A 23,072-nucleotide genomic window follows, 5' to 3' on the forward strand; every position below is an offset into this window, starting at 1 on the left:
TTTATGAAAGGTGCTATACAAATAAAGTTTGATTGATTGATTAACATGATTGTTTTCTGTTAGGATGGTTAGTATGGTTAGTTGCCCCTCTGTTCACATTCAGTCATTCAACTGTTTGTGGGTTGTATGTGGTTTTAAATGAGCATGATATCAGTTTTATTATCAGAGCAAAGACACAAAGACACACATTGCTTGATTGTGTTGTTGTTTCAACTTCGATACCAGAGATGGACAAGGATATTGTCCTACATTTTGAGAAAGATGCTTATTCGCTTTCTTTTTGAGAGTGAAAATGAGAATATTGATACCACTCTCATATCTGTATGGTTAATATGAAGCTACTGCCAGCAGCAGTAGGCAGATTTTGTTACCTTCAGAAAGAGCTAGGCTAGTTGTTTCCCACTATTTCCAGTCTTTATGCTAAGCTAAGCTAATGGCTACTGGCAGCAGCTTCACATTTACCGTACAGACATGAGAGCAGTACTTCAATCTTCTTATCTAACTCTTGGCAAGAAAACAAAGAAGCGTAGCTCTCAAAATGTTGGACTATACCTGTAAAGGACTGGTATTGTGGAAAACAAGAAAAATGAGCTTTGGATGGATTAGAGTGATGGTGGGGGCTCTCCTGTGCTGTAAAATTACTCAGTTCTATCTCCTTGGCCTTTTTCAGTTGTTTGAAATTCTGAAATTTGCAGCTCAAGAGCTAGCGGTGTTGAGGTGGTATCCGTTACTACGTCACACCAGAAAGTCAAATCAAATATGCAGGAAGCTTTAGCATGAGCCCACCCCTGCCGTACCCTCTTTAGTCAGAGTCGGAGTTTGCCTTTCAGCTGGATGACGAGCAAAGCAGGACAGTGGAAGTATGACGAGCAAAGCAGGACAGTGGAAGTGTGCTGTCGCTGGTTGTTCAGCAGCAAAAATGTCTTTACAGCCCTCCAGGGGATAGAAATTTACATCAGGCTGAAATTCATTTTGGAGACAATCTTCCTTCCGTTATTGGCAACTGTCTGCTTAATGAGACTCAGTACGCTGCAGGATTTTCAACTTTTTCATCATCAGTCTTTGGATGAAGTTTTAAAACAACAAACTCGTAAAACATTGTTTCTCTCTGTTAGTCAGCTAAAGGTCATATAATGTATCTGTGCTAATGCTAAGATAGCGACCTCTGGCTGCGTTTAAAAAAATGACCTATGCTTTGTTGGGAAACTTTCATGATCTTATTGTTCTGAAACATCCTGTTAAAATCTCAACTGTGCAACAGCACATTCTTCCCCTTTATTCATGATCAGACTCCACTTCATAGACCACTATATACTATCTTATGTCTCCAGCTGCAGACATTACTCCAGCTAAAGATGCAGCATAAGGGAATTTGCATTATTCATTTGGTAGTATTACGATTGGCTGGGGGTGAAGGTGGGGGCCACACCTCCGATCCAAGTAGGTGCTCATGAATAATGCTGATTTTATGTAAATAGCTTCTGAAACAGCCTGCTGGAGGACAGAGGGGAATCTGGGTTGTAAGGAAAGATGGATTTAGAGAAATCGAAACAACTTTGGCAAATAAAATGTCACAGATTTAAAATAGACTCAGTAGTTATAAAAACGTGTATTTCTAAAGAACTAGAAATACACAAAACAAATAGGACTGTAGGTCAGCCAATGTTAATTTTAGATTCTGTCTGTTTGTTATATTGGAAGGAACCTGGGCTGATCAGTCTCCTTCCATTGGGATCAGCCTTAACTGTAAACACGATTAACAAAATATTTATATAAGAATAACCTTGCTCTATTGTGTTGCCCGGGCAGCCGGATGTGTTGGAGGAATGAGTTTTGTGTAGTTGAATCGCAGCTGTCCAGAGCTCTGGGTTTTGATTGGCAACAGGTCATGAGTGACTGTTGTGAAATCATATTGTAGAGTGAAGGAAGGCTTATTGTCTTCTGTATTACACATGTTGGAATATATGTGTGTCAGTAATACAAAAATCAGTATCCACCGGTCTATTTCTTCATGTTGACATTCTATCTGACCCCTTTGTCAAGTTGCAGAGTTGCAGTTCAGTTTGTCCTCAAGTTGTTCACTGCCAACGTGTAGTGCATTAAATACTGCACAGGCATCACGATCACTGTCAAACTCTGAGCCAGATGTGAAAAATGGTCATCATTTGCCCTCATAATGCCAAGAAAGCCTATCCACCTCCATACACCCTCTCAGTCTCTGTTATCACTCTGTGTGTGTTTTCATCTTTAATGATATCCAGGTGGTTCATAAGTCATGGTGACACTTTTATATATGATAGACATAGGTGTGGAGTCTGACTAAGCGCTAATAGCACCCTGAGGGGACTCTGCGACGGTAATGACATTCTAGACCAGCCATATTATCCAAGCTCGAGTCAGAGGAGTGAATGCATTGGTAATGAATCAAGGGCAAATGGTCTTTGTGGCTTTTTCAAAGGAGGAAGCAGGGAGCTCCGAACAGCATCGCCTCGTGAGTGGGCCGTGATTCGTCTGTCTGGGAGTTTCTCAGTACCAGGGACCAAGCACTTTACCCACAGATTGCCTTACAGCTTGTAAATGTAATGAACAACGTGCTATCTGAGCTAATGTCGTGTCGTGTTTCAGATTCCTGATGGAGATTTGACAGCCTACCAGCAGCTCTGCTAAAACCACCAGGTCGTCCGAACTGACCTGCGTAACATGAATCTAATGCAGTTCCCTTCTTCGCTCCCTCAGGTCTGGTGATTGGCTTTTCTATGACTCCACCCATCCTTGACAGCTCCAGAGACGACCTAGTGATTCCAGTCCACGAAACACTCACTATTACATGCAGGTATGTGTGCGCTGCTGTGGTGCGGGAATGTGTACATGCACTTGTGTGCATGATGTGCCGTTTGTTATTTCAGAAATTAAAAAAATGCAAAAACAGTGAGAAGCAAAATCAAAATCTTTTCTTTTCTTTTGACTAATAGTGACCAAGGGATACTATAATAGCATCCAATGTTACTCTAAACAATTTTCAGTCCAGTTTTTTACAACACGTGTGCCTTGTGTTCATTCTTCATTCAAGTCAAGTCTTTGTTACTTAAATAGTCCGAATTACATGTTTGTCTAAGAGGGTTTTACTATAATAAATGATGTTTTAGTGAGATAGTCCAACCCTGCTTAACATACTAAAGTTTTGAAAGTTATATAATCTCAAACTCAGCAACAACATCTTTTTTTTTTTTTTTTTTGCCTTAATTGTGTTTTAAAGGTTTAGTGAGACAGCTTGTCTGCTAAAGTGGGACAGTGATCAATAGTGCTTTTTACAGCAAGGACAACATATTCATTCTTTAAGACAATACATTACATTTACTGTAACTACTAAATTATTTAAAAAGTACAATTGTGTTTTTTAAAATAATATTTTTGATCAATTATGCTACAATTAACTGATGGTCAATAATAATATATGTTTTTAATAAAATTCATATAACCACCATAAGTGTTTTGTATACGTTTTTTATAAAATAATAACAACTGACCAATTGTTAAATACATCTTTATATATCTTTATATATATCTTTAATAATATATCTTTGAACATCTACAGTAAATATTGAAGTTCCTCTCCACCTGAGTTGAAGGTGTGTACATTCAAACCTCCAGTGCACAAACACTGAGAATGCACTTTTCAGTAAAGTAGGAGGCATCCAACAGTTAAACTTTAGAAATGAATAATATTTGCATATTTATAGATTATGGATTTTTCAATGAGAGAGAAGGAGTAAGTGACATTTTAAGCATTTTCATGAGATAATTGAACTTTTTTTTTTTTGGAAAAACCATATTAGACACAAATCATTATTCAAAGTATAGTATTTTATTTACATCTTAAAACATGCCTGGATGGGATCTTGAAATATATACAAAATATACATATATAAGGCAATTCTTTAATGTCCTACTACTGAACCCTTCCTATAATATTTTAACAGGGAAAAATGGGACTCTACAAACTCCTATCAAATGTCAAACCATACAAAGGGGCATGTTGTAGACAACACACAGAGATTGTTTTGTTCTAAAACATAGCCAACACTGATTTAAATGGAGTCGATGGGAGATATGAATTCACTCATAATAAGCCTCCTTTATCCTTATGAAATCTCTGCCGCACTGCCTGCTGCCAAGCTGTCACTCCATTAACCGTTTTGTTCCTGCAGTACAAAAAGAAATGCTGTCTTTAGTAAGCCGGTGATACTCTTGGATTTTTCCCCAACACAGGTCTTAAATGGTTGTTCGCATGTAAACCTCGCATAGCCAGCACTCCTGACAATCTCCAGGGAGAAAACGTCAGTTTCATTTTATTCAATTTAGTCTTTACAATGTACAGTTTTCTAGAGTCGAGATAGATAGACGCTATTCACCAGGGCTGGAAAATAACCCACAGAATACTTTTATTGCCCTCTGTGATTTTTGGAGGAGTTATTTCCAATCATCACATTTTGGCACTGTCTGCAAATGTGGACATTTGTAGTTGGTGGAGTCAGGTGGTGAAAGCATAGCTATCAATTTTCACACAGCCATTATGATTCAACTCAATCTCGCTCATAATGCCTTCGGGTTAACAAGTCCACCCATAACTGAATTTATATGACAAAGCACAGAGCAAACAGGGATGTGTGGACACACACACACACACACACACACACACACACTTTAGACTCTCTTTAAAAGGTTTCACCAGTCAAAACATGACACTGACTGGTAAAATGTGATTGAAACAGATGCCAAAATTAACATTTGATATCCGATTTTACATGTTTGATAATTTATTACCTTGAAGTTCATCTTAATGTGAGATCTGTCCCATGTCTTGTGACCTGATGTCTCCTCAGGGGACAGCGCACTCTGGCTTGGGCCTGGCCTGATAAGACTCTGGTGGGACAGGAGTTAACTGACCGTCAGGCCCAGCTGCCGACCACCAGCGCCCCTGGGCAGAGGGTCCCCTTGGTCAGTGAGTGTCCGGGGCAGCCTGGGAGGCCGTACTGTAAGAGGCTGACCCTGAACAGAGCGCAGGCCACAGACACTGGCTATTATCGCTGCAATTACAAGGATGTCAAGGCCGTCATTGAAGGCACCACTGCTGTCAGCATTTATGCCTTCATCAGGGGTGAGTCACTTCCCCACAAACACGCACACACACGCACAGACACACTATAATGACGCAACTTCGGTTGAAATTGAAAATATTTAAATGACTTGTTCACCTCACTGACTCAGCATAAAATATTCATTATAAAAGACTGTTTCAATCTTTGTCTTATTTCATTTCAAGGTAATTGTCAGAGCAAAGTGCGTATCGTCTATGAAAATTAAGTTGTCAGTTTTGACAAAACATCTTATTTCCAAGTTCACGTGTTCTATGCTTTTAAGAAATCCATTTTAGATAGTCGTGAGTTGGCAGTTTGTGGGTCCATTTTGTTCTGCCTGTACTTGTCCTGTGGCTAAAGAGAGCATGTTTCATCCCCTGCCTGCCTGACCTGGTCAGCAACTCTTTAGCTTGGCTGTGTGGATTCTGTCTTTAGTTTCTCTTTTCCTTGGGAGGTTAACAAGAAAACCATGGACGTCCTACTGAAACAGCTCTCCTGTTTGAATATTACTTCAATATCAAAGCAGCTGCTGCATTATTAAAGCTGGAAGTCATTGACTTTACCTCAGTAATACCCTGGAAGCTGGCAGGATTAATGTTTCAGAAATTAGAGATGCAAAGTGTTTGATAAAGGTCGGAATGAGCAGGCCTATTCACTTTTCTAATTAGAGAAATGATATGCTGTTATTTTATAAATATTGAAATATAACAATGACTCTCCTCTCATGTGGCTTTTCATGTGGTATCACTGTTTTATGAGAGTGTCAAATCTGATAAAAGCCACACAATGAATCAGGTTTTGCTACAAATCTTTTCTCTCCTGGCCACACAGTGTCTCATATAATATTTGGATTCAGAGCCATCACTCTTACTGTACCTCCTCGATTTTAGCCCAGACTTTAGGACTAAGATCTCGGCCTTAAGGACTGCCTCTTCACTTTTTTTCCTCGCCTCACTCCATGTGCTGTAGGAGAAAAAGCAGAAGGAAGAGTGGATGGGGAGGGTGAGAGAGACAGATGATTGATGATGATGATTGTCATGTAGGAGAATCCTGCTGACCAGTCCACTCATGTGAAACGCCTGTTTATCCTCTCTGACAAGGTGCCAAAACAGTTTCCACAGATCTAACAAGGGGGCTGATCAGAAGCAGATGAAATCGCAGCCATAAATTAGACCCAGCATGTGGCGGGATGAGAAAGGACGCATGTGGATTCAGTTAGATAGACAGACGTCGCCCCTTTACCCCGTCTGTGCTGCACACCACCCTCTAAACACACACACACACACACAAATGTTCAGTATGACCTGAATGCATGAGTGCACTGTATGTGTATAGGCTTACAAACACACACACAGGCGCATGTAAAATACACAAACACTTCCTCTGTCACACACATTTGCAAATAAATTCTCTCACACACACGCACGCACACACACACAGGCCCATATCCTACTTTGCTTTCCCTAAGCAGGACATCTCCTTTCCCAAAACTGATTGCCTGCAGTGATTTATTGTGATGACTTAAACTGCGAGGAGTTGTGTATTATTTCTGTAACCTGTGTGTATTTAGACCACAATGGGGCAGAAAATATAAGCCTCTTGATAGGACCCATTGTTCAGGCCTTGCAGCAGCTTGAGGTGAGAGCTCTGAGTGTTGCAGCAAAAAAAAAGTATGAAAATAATAAAAGGCGTATCGTTAAAAAATAAAGAAATAAGAAAAGAAGCGAGCAGGGTCATACAGCATCTTCGGTTGCCATACAAAAGTCGCTGGTATTGACAGAGAAGCCTGAGAGATAAGCATTTTTATAATAGTGTGCGCTCATGCTGGGGGAATATGAGGTTTTGTAGTGATAACAGCCGCAATGTAAATTGGTGACACAATTGCTGTGATGTCCTCCCGCAGCCCTGTGCAACAGTAGCTGTGAGTCACAGACAACAAAAAGGGAAACATCAAGGTGTTAAGGATGAAACACAGGAGTGATATTTTCCACCAACAGACAGCTTGCGGTGAAAATGTAACACTATTTAGAGGAGGATTAAGCCCCTTGGCTGTCTGTCTCTTAGCTGACGTGTAATAGCAGTCCTAAATGCTATTTACTGTTGCATTACATGGTAATCATGATAAACTCTCCATACAGCGTGTCTTTGAGGGTCATTATCAGGCTTTGAGATATCTGGCTGTCCGTTTAAGAAATCACCTCAGTAATAGCTGTCATTATCTAGCTGCTGGTATCAGGGTTACCCTTTAACAGCTCCCTCTTTCTGTCTGCATCCAGACCCCGAGCAGCCCTTCCTCAGGAGAGGCAGCTACAGCAAGGGCAACGGGAATGACCTGGAGACCATTTTAATCACACGCTTTTCCACAAACATCATAGTGCCATGTCTGGTTACAGTGCCCGATCTCAACGTCACCCTCCATGCGGTTTGTACTCACCACAGATTTCTCCCACTTTACTCCTGTAATTTAAACTGTCAAATGGTGCTTTAATTGATGATTTGAGCTCCAGCAATTTTTTTTTTTTTTTTTAATGTGTGTCATTTTAGTATCCCACGCCTCTGGAGAAGAGTGGGATGACATGGGACAACAAGCGAGGCTGGTCCATTCCCAGACAAATCATAGACAGCGTGCCAATGCTCATCGGACTTTCGTGTTTTGCCACACTGGGAGGCGAAGAGCACCACTCTGCCAACTACCTAATCCACACTACAGGTAAAAAAGACATTATACCTTTGTTCACTCCAGAGGTTTAAAGGGTTCACTCTCCTCTGGTATTTCAGCTTGAAGCTTAGCAGAACTGCAGAGAATCACACAAACCTTTAGTCCAGCAGTTACGAAAACACAACTGACCCAATACAAATATTTAAATTAGATTTGAAGCTTTTCTCTTGCTGAGAGAGAAATTAGCTGGGAAGTCAAAGGTAGTGCTAGACTGGCTGCATTGTCACCATAATTCTACATGGCAGTCAGTGAGGCAATTATGCCTTAATGCTGACAATTTGGCGGATTTTATTTCATCATGCCATTTCCTCAGAAAACAACTCCCCTTTTTATGTGTGCCATTATGTGAGCAGAATTAAAAGAAATGAAGGAAAAGGAAGGGAAAGCATAATTAAATTTTGAGGAAACGAAGAAGCAAGATTTCATGTTGAGGTTCCCTCTCATTGCGAGTGAACTCCGAGAGACCTAGGGGCTCTTTGCTATGTTGTGTGAGATCATTCACCTCTCACTTCAGAGGGCGAAAGGAAACTCATACCCACCGCTGCTGGCCAAAAGTAACAGCCGCATCAGTCAGTGGAGAAACCGAGAGCGAGTCTTCACTCGAAGCGCGTTTAATGGAGCGTTTAAACAATCAGGCAATCACAGTCTGCTGCACAGACATCACCAGCATGTGTTTTTTTTACACCCCGTGTCATTTCCAGTGACTGTAGAGAGAGGTGACTTGAATATCAGAGGCATTGGCCAGTGTCCAAAGCATGCTTGCCGTTTTTCCCTCATTTTGAATTGAGGCTTCACTATATGCCACTTTAATTTGCTTCACTGATATAAAGCTTGACACATGAATGGAAATAGTGTGAGTCTGTGACAGACAGCTTCTTTATAGTAGGATGGCTCCCCTGGTCCAAAGGAAAGTCATTTCCTCTGGTCCTGCGAGGAAGGAAAAACTGCTGACGATGTCACAGTGACCTCTCTCACTGTCCCCCTCCCTCTGTCCCTCTGTTTGTCCCTCCCCTTTTTCTTTTTCCCGAACAGGAAGTCAGGTTTACGATGTCAAGCTGTTTCCTGAGGAGCCAGTAGAACTGATAGTGGGGGAGGCCCTCACCCTGAACTGTACTGCGTTGGTGGAGTTCAACGCCGGGGTGGACATTAAGTGGTCTTACCCTGGTAAACAGGTACGCAGCAGCAACAGTTGGTCACATGCTGTACGGCATCAGTAAATAAAAAAACTGAATTTTAGACCATGCTCGATGATACTCACAGTCTGTTTCTTCTCACCAGACGAACAGTTCAGTGGACACTAAGCCCTATCGTGAAGCTCTGTCTCACGCCACAGAGGCAGTTAGCATCCTGACCATCCACAGTGTCACTGTTGCAGACACTGGCCCATACAGCTGCAATGTCACCAGCACGGACACAACACAAACCGAAAAAACTCAGGTCATAGTTCACGGTAAGCACTAGAACCGTCCACATTCACTTCCTCTTTTTCAATAAATCTTTTAAATGTCACATTGACCGTGAGTCCACACCCATACGAGCAGCTCTGTGAAGCTGTACTTAGACACAACAATGCTTAGAGCTAAATCCCAATGTCAACATGCTAACATACTCACAATCATTCACTCATTTAATCTATTTAAAACCTCGGAAAACTCATTGAGGGAGAACCCTCAATGGTACAGACATGCAATATATGTAGACAAAACTAAAATCAAATAGCAATAAAAGAATACATGGCTATATCAATTAAAAATAAGATAAAATGAACAATACTAAAAAGTAAAAGTGTAGGAATTGACAATGAGAAAAATTAATAAATCAATAAAACAATAAGAATAAGAACAATTAAAAAATTAAATGACAGTTACAATCAATAGAATTAGAAATAAACCTTGAAAGTGACTCAATGGTATTAATGGGGTCAATGTAAAGTTTTGAAGCATATTCCAAGAATGTGGGGCACAGTAACAGAAAGCAGATTTTCATAACTCTGTATGAATTTTTGGCACCTGCAGGGTCAGTGATGTCTGTGGCTACCAACGTTCAAAGAAAGCAGGGCTGAGAGATAGGAGGGGAGTTTTTATAAAATAGCTTTGTAAATACATAAGAACAAATGCTGCTCTTTCCTCACAGCAGGCAGGCACTCCAGTTTTTTTTGATATAGTTGGCAATGGTGTGTCCCATAACTATCTCCAGTGATGAATCATAATGCGGAGTGATATACTGCATCTAAACGTCTGAGAGTGGACCTGGCCACCCGCCCATACGTAACATCCTCGTAATCCAATACAGAGAGGAAAACTACTTCAACAGTTCTGTTTCTCGTAAATAAAGGAAAGCAAGATTTATTTCTAAAAAGAAAGCCCAATTTCAATCTCAGCTTTGGTAAGAACATGTCAATATGGACTTTAAAAGTAAGTTTTTCATCGACCCTAGATGTTTATACTATTGCACTCTCTCTATTATGGTTTTATTAACAGAACAAATTCAAAACTACCATAGTCAATATTTCTTGCATTCGAAAACAACATTCATTTTGTCTTTTTCTTGATGGTAAATGCTAAAACGTAGTGTAAGAATAGCACAGCGCAACAGTCAGTATGTTGATTATAGAGCAATATTAACGTAGATAAACTTTGCTACCACAGCTTACATTAGCCGCCATAAGCTTCTGGCAATATCAAGACCAAGAGAGGCTGTACTGGAAAAATCTCTGAGTGTATTGATTGAGCAGAGGTGCACTGAATCAAACGTCTCATTTACGAGAGAGATCAGTGTGTATGTGTGTGTGAATGAGTGAATGTGGCATGTAGTGTAAAAGTGCTTTGAGTGGTTGGACTAGACTAGAACGGTGCTATATAAGTGCAGTCCATTTACCACTCAACAGCAGAGGAGAAGTGTCTGTAGACATTTCTGTTGACATTTTGACCTGTTTCGACACATTTTCTTGCTTTTACTCTGGGTCACCTTTTGAATCCACTGCAACTGTTGTGAATCTGAGTTGACTTAAAGCTGCCGTTCTCTACAAAGGAACCATTTTGCAAACTTTTCAGAGCCACCTTACAAGGCTACAGGTTGTGTTTATTACTCAAACAAAAAGATTTTTGGTTTGCGAATCAGAATTAAAAGCACTAACTACCTTATGTAAACATTGATAGATTGATTATTTAAGTGTCCTGCACCTTCCTGGTGCTCAGCCCATATGGGCATACAGGACACTGAACAATAATAACCAGGATGGCCACATGACAGTCCATGATGTACAGTACCACAGCTTGATTGATTGATTGACTTTATTCGACACTTTGAAAAGAAAGCATGCAGAAGCCAGCTTCTCGTACAGATTCAAAAAGAGAACATTTCAAAGCATTCAGTTTACATGGAAGAAATGCCCTGTTATGATGGATACAGTGTTTTCTTAGCAGCCAAGCATCTCCTATTAATCTCACCAAAACAAAAATCTCTATATTAAAAAGCCATCTCGACATATCAGCTTCTGACAACCAAAACAAATCAGGATTTTTCAATTGGATTTTTTCAAACAAATAATTCCTCAAGTCACTGTACAAAGGGCAATTAAAAACAAAACGAAATTCATCCTCGATAACACCAAGACTACAAAAAACACATCAATGTCGTTCTTCAGGGATACCTTTATATCTGCCTACCTCAAATGCCAGCAGTAAAGTACCAGTTCCTAACTGAGCACACAGGGATCTTTCCCCTCCGTAAATTTAATTTTATATATGATTCTGTATAGTACTATTATTTGATTTGAATGTAGTTTCTAAGCTCTGGTTTCTTACAAATATCCGTCTTCCATTGTTCCTTATAGATCTTTAATTGTTTTTGTTTGACTGTATTTATATTACACTGCAAGTGATTCCTGAAAATAGGATTCAAATCAGAAAGAGTCAATATTGCAGTGACCTCTCTCAACCAAGGATAACTGTGAGCTCGATCCCAGTTAAAGATCTTTTTGGTCAGTCGTTTCTCTGGCAACTGAATACGGCGGTTCCACAACGTCACCATTTCAACTCTCTGCTTTACAAGACATGACTCCCATCCCATGTCACCTTCAACAGCTCGCTTAGCAGTAAATTTATGCAACCCAAGAAAACACCTCATGGCTCGATTCTGGATGCCGTTACTCTCGGAGGCATCCTTAAAACCCAACACTCCTGCAGAATAAAATGAAACTGAGCCCACCATTGAATCATAAAGTCAAGTGAAGGTTGAAAAACTAAGGACAGGACACAATTTCATTTTATTCACTACAGACCCTAGTGCTCTTCCTGCTTATTCTGCCAGTACTTTAATTCCCTCTGTAAAGCACATATTTTCATTAAAAACCAAACCAAGACATGTATAAGAACTAGTGTACTTTAGAGACATTGGTCCAAATTTAAATATATGGTTGTTCTGCTGTTTATGTTGCTTTCTATACTTTATATTCTGTGTTTTCTCACTATTAATGATCATTCTCCATTTACTACATCATAAACTCAGAATGTTTAACATTTTTTTGTAAATTAATCTCTGTCTCTGCAACCAACACAATATCATTAGCATATAACTAAACACTTAAATACTATCAATCACTATATCTAGATTGGCCTGCTTAATTACTTCAGCTAAGTCATTTACATAAAAGACAAATAATGTAGGTTAAAGTACGTCTCTTTGCCTCAGTCCAAATGGAGTAGCAAACCAGCCAGTCCTGAAATTATTTAACTGCAGACAATAAACTGGGGCTTTGTACAAGGCTTTGATGGCATTATAAAATTTACCATCAATGCGAGAACATAATAATTTATACTTGAAAAGGTCTCCATTGATCCAATCAAAGGCTTTGTTGAAATCAACAAAACAAGCAAATATTTTTCCCTTTTTGTAGTCATGCTCTCTACACTGAGGATATTACATAAATATGGTAAATAAGTAAATACCCTGCTTTTCCTCCAATAATCCATGAGTCTCTAAGTAATTATTACGTCTGTTATTGAGGATACCTGAATATAATTTATACACTGTATTGATCAAGCTAATACATTTGTAGTTTAATGGAAATCTGGGGTAAACTTTTGCAAATGTATGTCTCTTATTCCAGAAAAGCCGTTTATTAACCTGGACTACAGAAATGGAAAAGTGGTGGAGGTAACTGCTGGTCAGAAGTCGTTCAAATTACATGTGAATGTGTCTGCCTTCCCCGCACCTGAAACACAATGGTAAGATGAGACTCTCTGGTGTGCTCATTAAATCTAATGAGCAATATCCACAAGTGTAATTAGTCCTCATACGGCTGAGATTAACAGATTCATTTAGGGGCAGAGCACCACAGCAGGAGGGTATTCTGCGCTGTTGCAGCTGTGTCTTGTGTGTGTTTATATCCAGGTATAAAGATGGAAAGCTGATAAACGAGCGCCCGGAGTTCAAGATGAAAAGAATGAGGATGCACCTTAACCACGCTTTGGAGATTAAGGATGTTTGTCAAGAGGATTCTGGGCTCTACATGGTGGTGCTGAAGAACAATGCCGCCGCGCTGGAGAAGAGGCTTAACATCACGCTTGTTGTCAACGGTAACTAGTCTGTTGATCTGTGTACTCTCACTCAGTGGAGATCACGCCACATGTTTTGTGTGTAAATAGTGGATGTGAGTAGATTCAAGATGGTTTAGAAACAATGATGTGAGAATTATGATGAGTGCTTTACATAAAAAGGTGTAATATTCTGTACTTATGTGTGATTTGTATTTGTGGAGAATTTTTATATTTTTTTTAATCAGAATGTTAAAAAAAGCTTGAATATCACAACAATAGAAGAGCTGCATCAATGAAGAAAAGATGCACAAAAACTTAATGGCAACAGATTGATTAAGAAAACTGATTTCTTAATTTTTTCATTAAATTTCTACTAGTCTAGATACAACATTAGCTTATTGCTACAATGCATCATTACAAACCACATGTTCAAAGCAAATACAAAGAAAACACCTAATCTGTTGTTCCTACTTTAGAATACAGTATTCACAAGAGGTTGTCAATGCAATAATAATTTTCTTTTGTAGACTTCTCAGTTGTTCGCTACAAATTTCGTAGGCAACCTGTTGAAGTGGAATTTGAGACAGATATTACGCAGAATTGCATTTGTACCTTGCTCTCTGAGTGAACTATGCACAATTCTCTTTGTTCTCTCCCCATCAGGCTTTCCTCTCTGTTTCTAATGTCCCTGTTGTGTTCTAGTCACATTCGAGTTTCTTCACATCATTCAAAATCTAATGTAAATGTCTCATAGCTGTGAATAAGAGTATGAGGTTGATTTTTCTGTCTTTTTGTGTTAGCCTTATGACAGTCTGGCAGCTAGTCCAGGGTGTTTCCTTGTTCTGCCTAGTAAACATAGACTTGGATAAGTCTGTGACTGTGAGAAAGTTACTCCTCTCCCTTTTCACTGGTCCCTGGTTCCCAACATTACTGATGTTTTTGTGTTAAATCACTAATTTCAGTCTAATGTTTCTGTTAATTATGCTGTCTGTCATGTTACGCAAATAGTGGAATATGGGTTTCATTCGGATGGTGTGAGTGTGACAGTGTTATATTTTGTTGAAGGGCTTCAGTACTGTTGTGATTTGTTTTGTGATGGTTGGACAGGTCGTCCGCTTAATCAGTGACAGTGACAAAAGGTGTGCATCGTTAGCTGCACCAAGCAGTGAGTCACTAGGTGCTGTCAAGTTGAGGTATGAAGGGTAAAACTGCTCTGTAGTAAATGACATTCTGTATAATTTGGTGCACTCATGGCTGTGCGTGTGTGAACATAGAAAACAGTGATTGTTAGCAGTAACAGAGAAATCCACATCAATGTTCTATATGTTTTGAAAGCTTTGTATTAGTCCGGCTCACCCTGTGGTAACTTGAGTAGAGGATACGTTCCAGTTAGTTGGGGCTGAGAAGGTAAAAGGCCAGTCACTGGTTAATTGAGATGGAGTAGGGAAGAGAGTAGGTGGCAGCTTGCTGTGAGGCTGCAGATTTTTTGCTTTGTTTCAGTTTAAGTTATTTTTGTTCAATTTCGCAGGGTTCATTTTTGTCTCTGTTTTATTATTAGTTTGTTAATAAACATGAGCTTTTTTTTTGCAAATACTTCTGTCTGCCAACCTGCGTCATCCCTTTAAAAGTTTCTTGTATCAAATAACATCTTCTGCCCTTTTTATGGGGTGGTACAATGACCCTAAATATTATGGCTAGCTGAATGGATAGAATGACTTTCTCGTCTTTCTCAGTTCCCCCACAGATTCACGAGAAAGAAGTGGCAGAACCGTCCAGTCCTTACCCGAGCGGCAGCAGCCAGACTCTAACATGCACCGCCTACGGTCTCCCCGCTCCCAACATCAGCTGGCAGTGGAGGGCCTGGGGTCCATGTGTCCTCAACAGCACCCGCAACAGACTGTAAGAAAATAAAACAACACTTCTCCCATATACACACACTCAGGACTGATATTTTTGCAAACTCTATATGTGTGGGAGCAGATAAGCTATGATTGAACTGGACAGAAAAGAGAGGAGTGGGATGCAGTGCATGAAGCGTAATGTGAGGACCAAATAACAAGAAGAGGTCAGCGTGAAAGTATCCACTGGCTCTGAGTAAAGTAGAGAGGGAGGAGATAATGTGGAAGGAGGTGGTGAAGAAAGAGAAGTGGAGGTGGAGGAAAATAGCAGAGATAAAGAGGAAGGTGGAGGAGACGTAAACAGAGGAAAGAGAAGACGAAAGGAAAGTGTGTCTGTTCGATGTCTAACATACAACCTCCCCCACGCAATAATATTGTGCTGCTATTACTCTGTGGCTGATCCGCCATGGTTCAGCTCTCTCACAGCGGTCTCACTTTCTCACATATATATAGGCAAACACATAACACACACACAGACTCACAAACTCATTCATGTGTCAGAAATGCACATAAACCTTCGAGGTGTGTTTGAGCACAAAAAGCACTTCAGGGTGCTGTATATCACACACATACATGCTTAAATGCACACATAAACACTCACACATACACACACACACACTCTTATTGCCAGGCATCGCCTGGGGCTTTTTCTCCCCTTCTCCATCTACACTGAATCCCCTGACATTATATAATGGATTCTCTGGACAGTCATACAGTACATTTAGCTTATTTCCATTCCTTTAAGCCCTCGTGTTGTGGCTGCTTCCACTGAATATCCCTCAAATATTCACCTACCTCCACTGTCTTCCTCCAAGGCTTTATTTCGGAAGTTATTGCTGTTCTCTTGACCTTTCCATGTGGGTATGCCTATAATCTGTCCATATAGGCAGTATAGGCACAACACACAACAGTGACAGGTTAGGCACAACTTTAGCTCAGGCTGTCTAGTTCACGTTCTGTCTCATGTACATCTTTTGTGACATTTCATGGGCACTGACTGAAGCGAGGCTGTGTTGACATTTTCTGGTGCATAAGAATTGAATTTCCTTTTTTAATCTCATGGTCAAAGATGTAGTGCAGGACTTTCTAATATATCTATCATGAGTCACAGCAGCCTGTAGTACTGTGGTAGCACAGTATGGATTCCACTTCCTGAAGTGTGTAAAGAAAATGAATTGAAAAATATCAAATATGAGCAAACAGTATTTTCAAATGATAAGACACCATCAGTCAGAGTCTGTATTATTCATGTCACATCACAAAACATTTTGGCCATGGTGAAGCTTTCTTGCAGTTTGTTTGTTCCAAAAAATGTCGAACTGGTCCTTTAGAACATTATAAATACTGAGGTCATGAGAAAGAAGAAGAGTCATTAATACATTTATGATATAATTGTGAATTTTCTCTCTATAGACATTGTTTTCTTTGATCATAATCTCTCTTTCCCAAAAGATATGATTAATTTAATTATTTTATCAGGCAAATATCACATATATAAATCAAAATCTACTCCAAATTTCTATGTTTTTGTTTTGTTTGATTTATCTCATTACAGATACATTAAAATCAGTCACTGCTATAAAAAAGGTCAAATGTGCTGCAAAAATGTTGCCAAACATCACATGAAGTCTCTGCAGAAGACTCTTTATTTGTTTATAAATTGTATCGTTTTTATGACATGCAATTCCTTTGATTTATTTATTGATTTAGTAGATTGTAGATTTTGTAGATTTTATCTCCATTATGGTCTAAATGTAATTCCGGCACAATAAACAATGCTGATGCTAATCTTAGTTTAGCATGTTGCTAATTTGCAATAAAACAAAGTACAGCTGAGGCAGTAAAATATTTGTAATATTTTACTCCTAAAATTACCAGAAATATTACAAACTACAACCTTGCTAGTGGTTATGTTCAAGGGAAGGGTTTAAGTCTTCAGGGAGTGCATGTAATGTCATGCAATGTAATGTTTAATCCACACAATCCGCATAGTTCACTTCTAAATTGATGTATGTATGAAATATCTAGGCAACTGTGTGCTTTTTGTAGAGTATGACCAAGGTAAAAAGAATTGACCCTGATCACCTTCTGCTAATGAAGAATAGTTAAGCGCTGCCTTCAGGAGGAAATGCAAAACAAAATTCCATTTCATGTTTCATTAGTTCTGCTATGATGTTCACACTATGGATCTTCATAATAGAAATGGATACTGTAGTTTTTCCATTAGTGACCAGGACACTTTGCATAATTGTCTTGGCTTTGGGATGCGAGCTGATGTTCAGATCTAAAATGCATTCCAGTGTGTGGAGAGAAAAAATTCTCATAAAACCTCAGGATGTCTGGTTTGATGTCCTTTTGAATTCTCCCCCACTGCCCACTCTCTGCTCTGCATGTCAATGAGGGGGAGATGTCATGAATGTGTCTGTGTTTCTCTCCAGGGTCCGACGAGACAGGAAGGGCCGGAGTGACAGGATCGCGGACTGTCAGAACTGGCAGAATATTAGCTTGGAAAACGCCATGAATGAAATTGAGACTATTGAAACGTCTGTCGAAGTGGTGGATGGACGACAAAAGGTTCGCCCAGGCTGTTTGATTATTACTGTTGTTCTATGGAAAGGCCTCCCTTTTCCAAAATGCATGATGTTCTATAATAATACTAATATTAAAATTTCTGTAAAACAATGCCTATTATATGAATATTATTAGGATGCAACCCAGAAAAGAATACATTTACATAAGTTGACTTATCCGTGAACTGTGATGTTTTTATGTAAGCGTCCCAAATTCTGAGCTCCATAACAAAATTTGTCAATCAAGAACCATTTCCACAGTAGAAATATTTAGAACAGTCTTCCTCTGCAGACTTCCTTTGAGCGCTGGTTATAAACACATCCAGACACACATGCAGGGGAACACACGCGCACACACACACACATACATGTCTGCACATTTGTAAACCACAGCTGTAACAGGAAATTATTACACGGACACGCAAATGTCCTGATGTTTTTTCAGTCACACCTGAGTGAGTTTGCTTTCTGTTGGGCTTGTCAGCACAATATCTGGCTCGTGTCAGCTCACAGTTCAAGAATTACATGACAGCGGGCCGCACTTCCTTTTAAAATATCCGTGTCTCCTCCAGATGAATTAAAAGTCTCATCCACCTTTTCTCACCCTACAGATAGTGAGCAGGCTTCAGATTCGCAACGCCAGTGTTTCAGTCATGTACAAGTGTTCTGCTGACAACAAAGTGGGAAAAGACGAACGGCTGATTTACTTCTATGTAACCAGTAAGTATGTTGAGTTGGATGTCACCTTGTCTTTGACTAAGAACACAGAATTCAGCTCCCCGAAGTACTGAGTGCTATGAAAATAATTTTGGTGGTGTTTGTCCAGATTTTGAGATATCATTTTCTGAGATTTCTGCTTCCACCTCATTACATTGGAGGTGAAAACAACTCTGTTTTTGCTCACAGTATTGGAAAATTACTTTAAAAAAATTCTACAGCAACATTACTTTTTATTGAAGAACATGGATGGGTTATTGAACAGGCTTCCATGGCACAAGCAAGTGTTCGAAGTGACTGTTATTAACAATTCTCACTTAAAAGAATGTTAAACAGTAGAATAGCCCTACTTGAGGAAAATGGCTTTTATTTTTTTGCTGCTGAATTGTTTAAATTCCATTTTCTAATTCTGTGAGCACCATGAACACATTTACACTCCTCCATTTCAATGGGGTGACAATCGAAATCTCACACACATCAAGGAAATGAAGACTATCTGCATGGATAGATACTACTGGATTCATGTGAGAAACTTATCCCTTAGGGCATAATTTTCATCAAAGGATGGGTTCATAATTTTTCAAGTCTGTCTTAAAACAATAATCAGGTGCCCAAATGAATATTGAAACAGTTTTTTTTTTCTTGCTGTAATCATTCCTCCTGTTCATACTGACTTTAGAAGATCCCTTCTTAATGCACAATCCACAGTCCTTGTTACGAGTCAAAATGTATTTTAAAGTTTATCTAAAAGATTACATGAGGCCTGAGCAGTCTGAGTTTGAAATAAAGTAGATATCTTCCACAGTTACAGTCTTTTTAGTAAAAAATTGCCTCTTTGTGTCTCGACTGTTTTTCTGTTCGGCTGCAGTAGAACAGTAACAAAAAGAGAGAATTTGGCACTAAAAAGTCAGGAACTTTGAAAGATATTGACTTGATTTGACTAATTTAGATGTGTGACTCTTCATATTAGCTTCAAATAAACTTTTAAATACACTTTAGCACCGAAGGGGGATTGTGGATTTTGTCCTCCATCATCTACATTGTAAGTGTATTATGAAGGGATCCCTTAATAGTATGAACAGGAGGAATGATTACAGCAAGAAAAACATGTCAGTGTTCATTTTGGCACCTGACTGTTGTTTTAGGACAAAAGTGAAAAATTGTGAACCTATCCATTAACATCACATTACATTGCACAAGCTCTGTCTTACTAGGTTACCTAGCCGCTTCACCTAACCCCTCTCTGTATCTTCACAGCCGTCCCTGCGGGGTTCAGCGTGGACGTGCAGCCCTCAGAGAATCCCCTGGAGCAGGAGAAAGTGTCCCTGTGCTGCAGCGCTGACAATTACACCTACGAGCAGCTGCAGTGGTACCGCCTTGACCCCCAGGCTCTGAAGGATGTGCAGGGCAAGCCCCAGGAGCTGGACTGCAGGAGCGTGCACCTCTACGCTGTCACGCTTGATGGCCAGCTCTCCTTCCAGGAGCCCTCCAACAGCTGGGTCCTGGATTTCACCATCCCTGCTGTACAGCTGCAAGATGAGGGTCATTACGTCTGTGAGGCTCAGAGCAGGCGGAGTGGGGAGAAACAGTGCCTGTTCAAATACATCTCTGTCAAAGGTGAGAGATAAAAGAGGTGGAAGCTCCAGACACAGATGTACACACACGGTCTGATGTAGAAAGCCACTCACTCCGACCATAGCTAATAGACCCTTTTCACAGCAGACATTTTAACCTTTTTGAAGCAGGAAAAGCACAGGTGTCAATACTAACTTTAATGATAGTTCCATTCCATTAATTGTCCCAACAAGCCATGTCAGTGTGAGCAAACATAATACCAGAGACCTGGAACCGGATAACCTAAATGGAATGCAGCCTTCATTAACATTAATAATTCCACCTGTGCTTTTCCTGCTTTGACAAGTCAAAATGTCCGCCGTGAAAAGAGTCTATTATAGAGAAAAGGTCAACCCTCGGCAGCAGAAACACACGGGTCACAACGGACCCAGCACTGAGATGCTTGGAGGCTTAAAAATACACACAAAGAAGAGCCCACGCAGCCCCATACCCACATCCACACATAATGGCGAGAGTACCTGGTGTTCGCATCGCATCAATATGTAGTGACCAGAAAACAGAGTTGAGACGCTGCAGGGTTGAAACACACAAACAAATTCATGCTTTATTTGCGTTGTATGCTGTAAGTTAACCTTGCATCAGTGCCTGGCGGATAGATGTACATTTTAATGGGAATTTCTGACTTTTGCCCTTCCTTCAATCCTATGAGACTCTTGAGTAAATATGTACATTTACAGTCCTTTTACAGGGCTGATATTGCATTGTACACATTCAGTGCAGGCAAGTAATAGTGTTGATTTCTCCTTCTTTCTCCTGCTCTCTTTCTGTCTTTTGTCCCCTCCGCCTCTGTGTAGCCCTGGAGGCGCCTCGGTACAAGCGCAGCCTCACCAACCAGACAGTTAATGTGACCGAATCCCTGCGGATGGAATGCGATGTGGAGGGCAGACCTCTGCCCCGCCTCTCCTGGTTCAAAGACAACCAGCCTCTCCACCAAATGTCAGGTGTGTCAGCATACACCTACACTTACACAACCACGCTGCTGCCCACTCACCCACCAACCCAGCAGCCTCACATACATAACACATACACTCATACACCAGCATTGAGTTACTCATGGAGTTTGCCTTGTTGAATCTTAATTTAGCAGAATTCGTATCATCCCATGAGGTTATTCTGCTGAGGTGAGTTTCCAGCCCGGTTTACTACATCCTGCTTACACATTACATAAAAGAGCAGATGTTTATGACAACTTTCAGCAGATGTTGCTGTCGCTCAGCTATTAAAAGCCAAAAAAGCACACAGATACACAACCGCCCACCAGCCCACTCACACACACTCATACTGTTAAACAAATGTGTCAAACAGCAACAGTGACAAGAATACTTGTATGGATGTACAAGTGTTGTACGGATGTGCCGCCCGCCCCCCTCGCCCCCCCGCCCCACACACACACACACACAACCCCGCAGGGCAGATAGACATGGCTCATTAGCTTTCTCAGTATGCATCTCTTCTTAACATCTGAAGGAGATGAGGGGGTGGAGGAGGGGAGGAAGAGAAGGGGTGGTCAGTTTGGGTTTGAGTGACAGCTGATGCTCTGGGTTCACTCAAAGGACCCACAGGGACACACAGCTCACCACACAGGACGATAATAAAATAGTTATATAGACTGAGGTCCGGATGTGTGACAAAAATGTTGTTGAAAATGTTGCTGTATTGATGATGTGAGAGGTGAGGAGAAGTTACAGATGTGCATTGTTTCACATTGAAGTACGGGTGTGTGTTCGGGTGTGTGTGTGTTTGTGTGTCACTAATCATCCCATGCCTCCTCGCAGGGATCCAGCTGCAGGATGCAAACCGCACACTGAGTATCCAGCGAGTTAGAGAGGAGGATGCCGGTCTTTACACCTGCACCGCCTGCAACCAGCGTGGTTGTGTCCACTCCTCAGCCGCTGTCCAGGTCATTGGTGAGAGACACACTCACACACACACGCAAACACACACTCACACACACGTATAACATATCGCCGAGACACCCAAATCCACTCACACACTCTCAACACTGGCTGTACTTTTTCAAGAGCACTCAGGCTTGAAATCACAGTTGCCCTCAAACTCACATCTTCACACAAAATGTACTGTCTGAATTCTCATTGTTCACCTCTCACACTTGTCGATACAGCTTGTGCTCTTATGCGTGGCTCTCCACAATAAAAATCAAAGTCATTGACTGTGGGGTGGGGACATTTTATATGCAGAATGAATAATGTAATGGGTTTGCTGGAAGTGGTTTCCTGATGAATTGCTGAATTGAGTACATTGATGTTTAGCTCATTGCTGTAACTTAAAGATTTAATGTAAAGAGCCTGTCAGAAAGCCAGGAACAATTGTTTGTAATATAGCACCCCCTACAGTCAGTGAGAAGTAATGTCATCAAAGAGAAATTAAATTAGAAGACCTGTGAGAGGATACATAGATGGTTTCTGAAACGTGTGCATCTAAAAGTGGATTTCTTTCTTTCTCTTATGTTTTCTTTCTTTCTGTCAAGGTTCAAGCGACAAGGCCAACGTGGAGATTGTAATACTCATCGGGACTGGAGTGATCGCTGTTTTCTTCTGGGCCTTGCTCATCCTCATCTTCTGCAATGTGAAACGGGTCAGAGGTCGCCGCTTACAACTGTGTGTGTCTGTGTGTTTGTGAGTGAGGCCGGCAGCTTGTGATGGAAACTCTTTAACCTTTGACTCACTGCAGCTCTGTCGGCATTTGAGCGCAACCCGTTTGATCTTTATGTGAGTCTGTAATTTACTGCTGACAGAGAGCTCCTGATATTTCCTGTGAGTCCAGAATTATTTGTGTGCCACTCTTAGACCTAACAATAAACAGGACCGTAACGAGGCACAGATTGCTTTTTAGTT

At 40.5% G+C, this 23,072-nt stretch overlaps 1 protein-coding gene across 1 annotated transcript in view; it reads left to right on the forward strand.

Moving 5' to 3' along the window:
- Positions 1-23,072, forward strand: part of flt4 (fms related receptor tyrosine kinase 4) — a 46,769-nt gene that overhangs the window by 13,468 nt on the left and 10,229 nt on the right. Inside the window, exons 2-16 of the mRNA XM_042419518.1 lie at positions 2,737-2,833; positions 4,884-5,158; positions 7,415-7,560; positions 7,683-7,848; positions 8,890-9,029; positions 9,136-9,307; positions 12,968-13,085; positions 13,252-13,436; positions 15,131-15,296; positions 17,734-17,869; positions 18,477-18,585; positions 19,840-20,199; positions 21,012-21,158; positions 21,993-22,124; positions 22,706-22,812. Of these exons, the coding sequence (XP_042275452.1) occupies positions 2,737-2,833; positions 4,884-5,158; positions 7,415-7,560; positions 7,683-7,848; positions 8,890-9,029; positions 9,136-9,307; positions 12,968-13,085; positions 13,252-13,436; positions 15,131-15,296; positions 17,734-17,869; positions 18,477-18,585; positions 19,840-20,199; positions 21,012-21,158; positions 21,993-22,124; positions 22,706-22,812 (2,456 nt within the window). The remainder of the gene's footprint in view (positions 1-2,736; positions 2,834-4,883; positions 5,159-7,414; positions 7,561-7,682; positions 7,849-8,889; positions 9,030-9,135; positions 9,308-12,967; positions 13,086-13,251; positions 13,437-15,130; positions 15,297-17,733; positions 17,870-18,476; positions 18,586-19,839; positions 20,200-21,011; positions 21,159-21,992; positions 22,125-22,705; positions 22,813-23,072) is intronic.

This window comes from Thunnus maccoyii, chromosome 8 (assembly GCF_910596095.1).
Source record: "Thunnus maccoyii chromosome 8, fThuMac1.1, whole genome shotgun sequence".
Lineage (NCBI taxonomy): Eukaryota > Metazoa > Chordata > Actinopteri > Scombriformes > Scombridae > Thunnus > Thunnus maccoyii.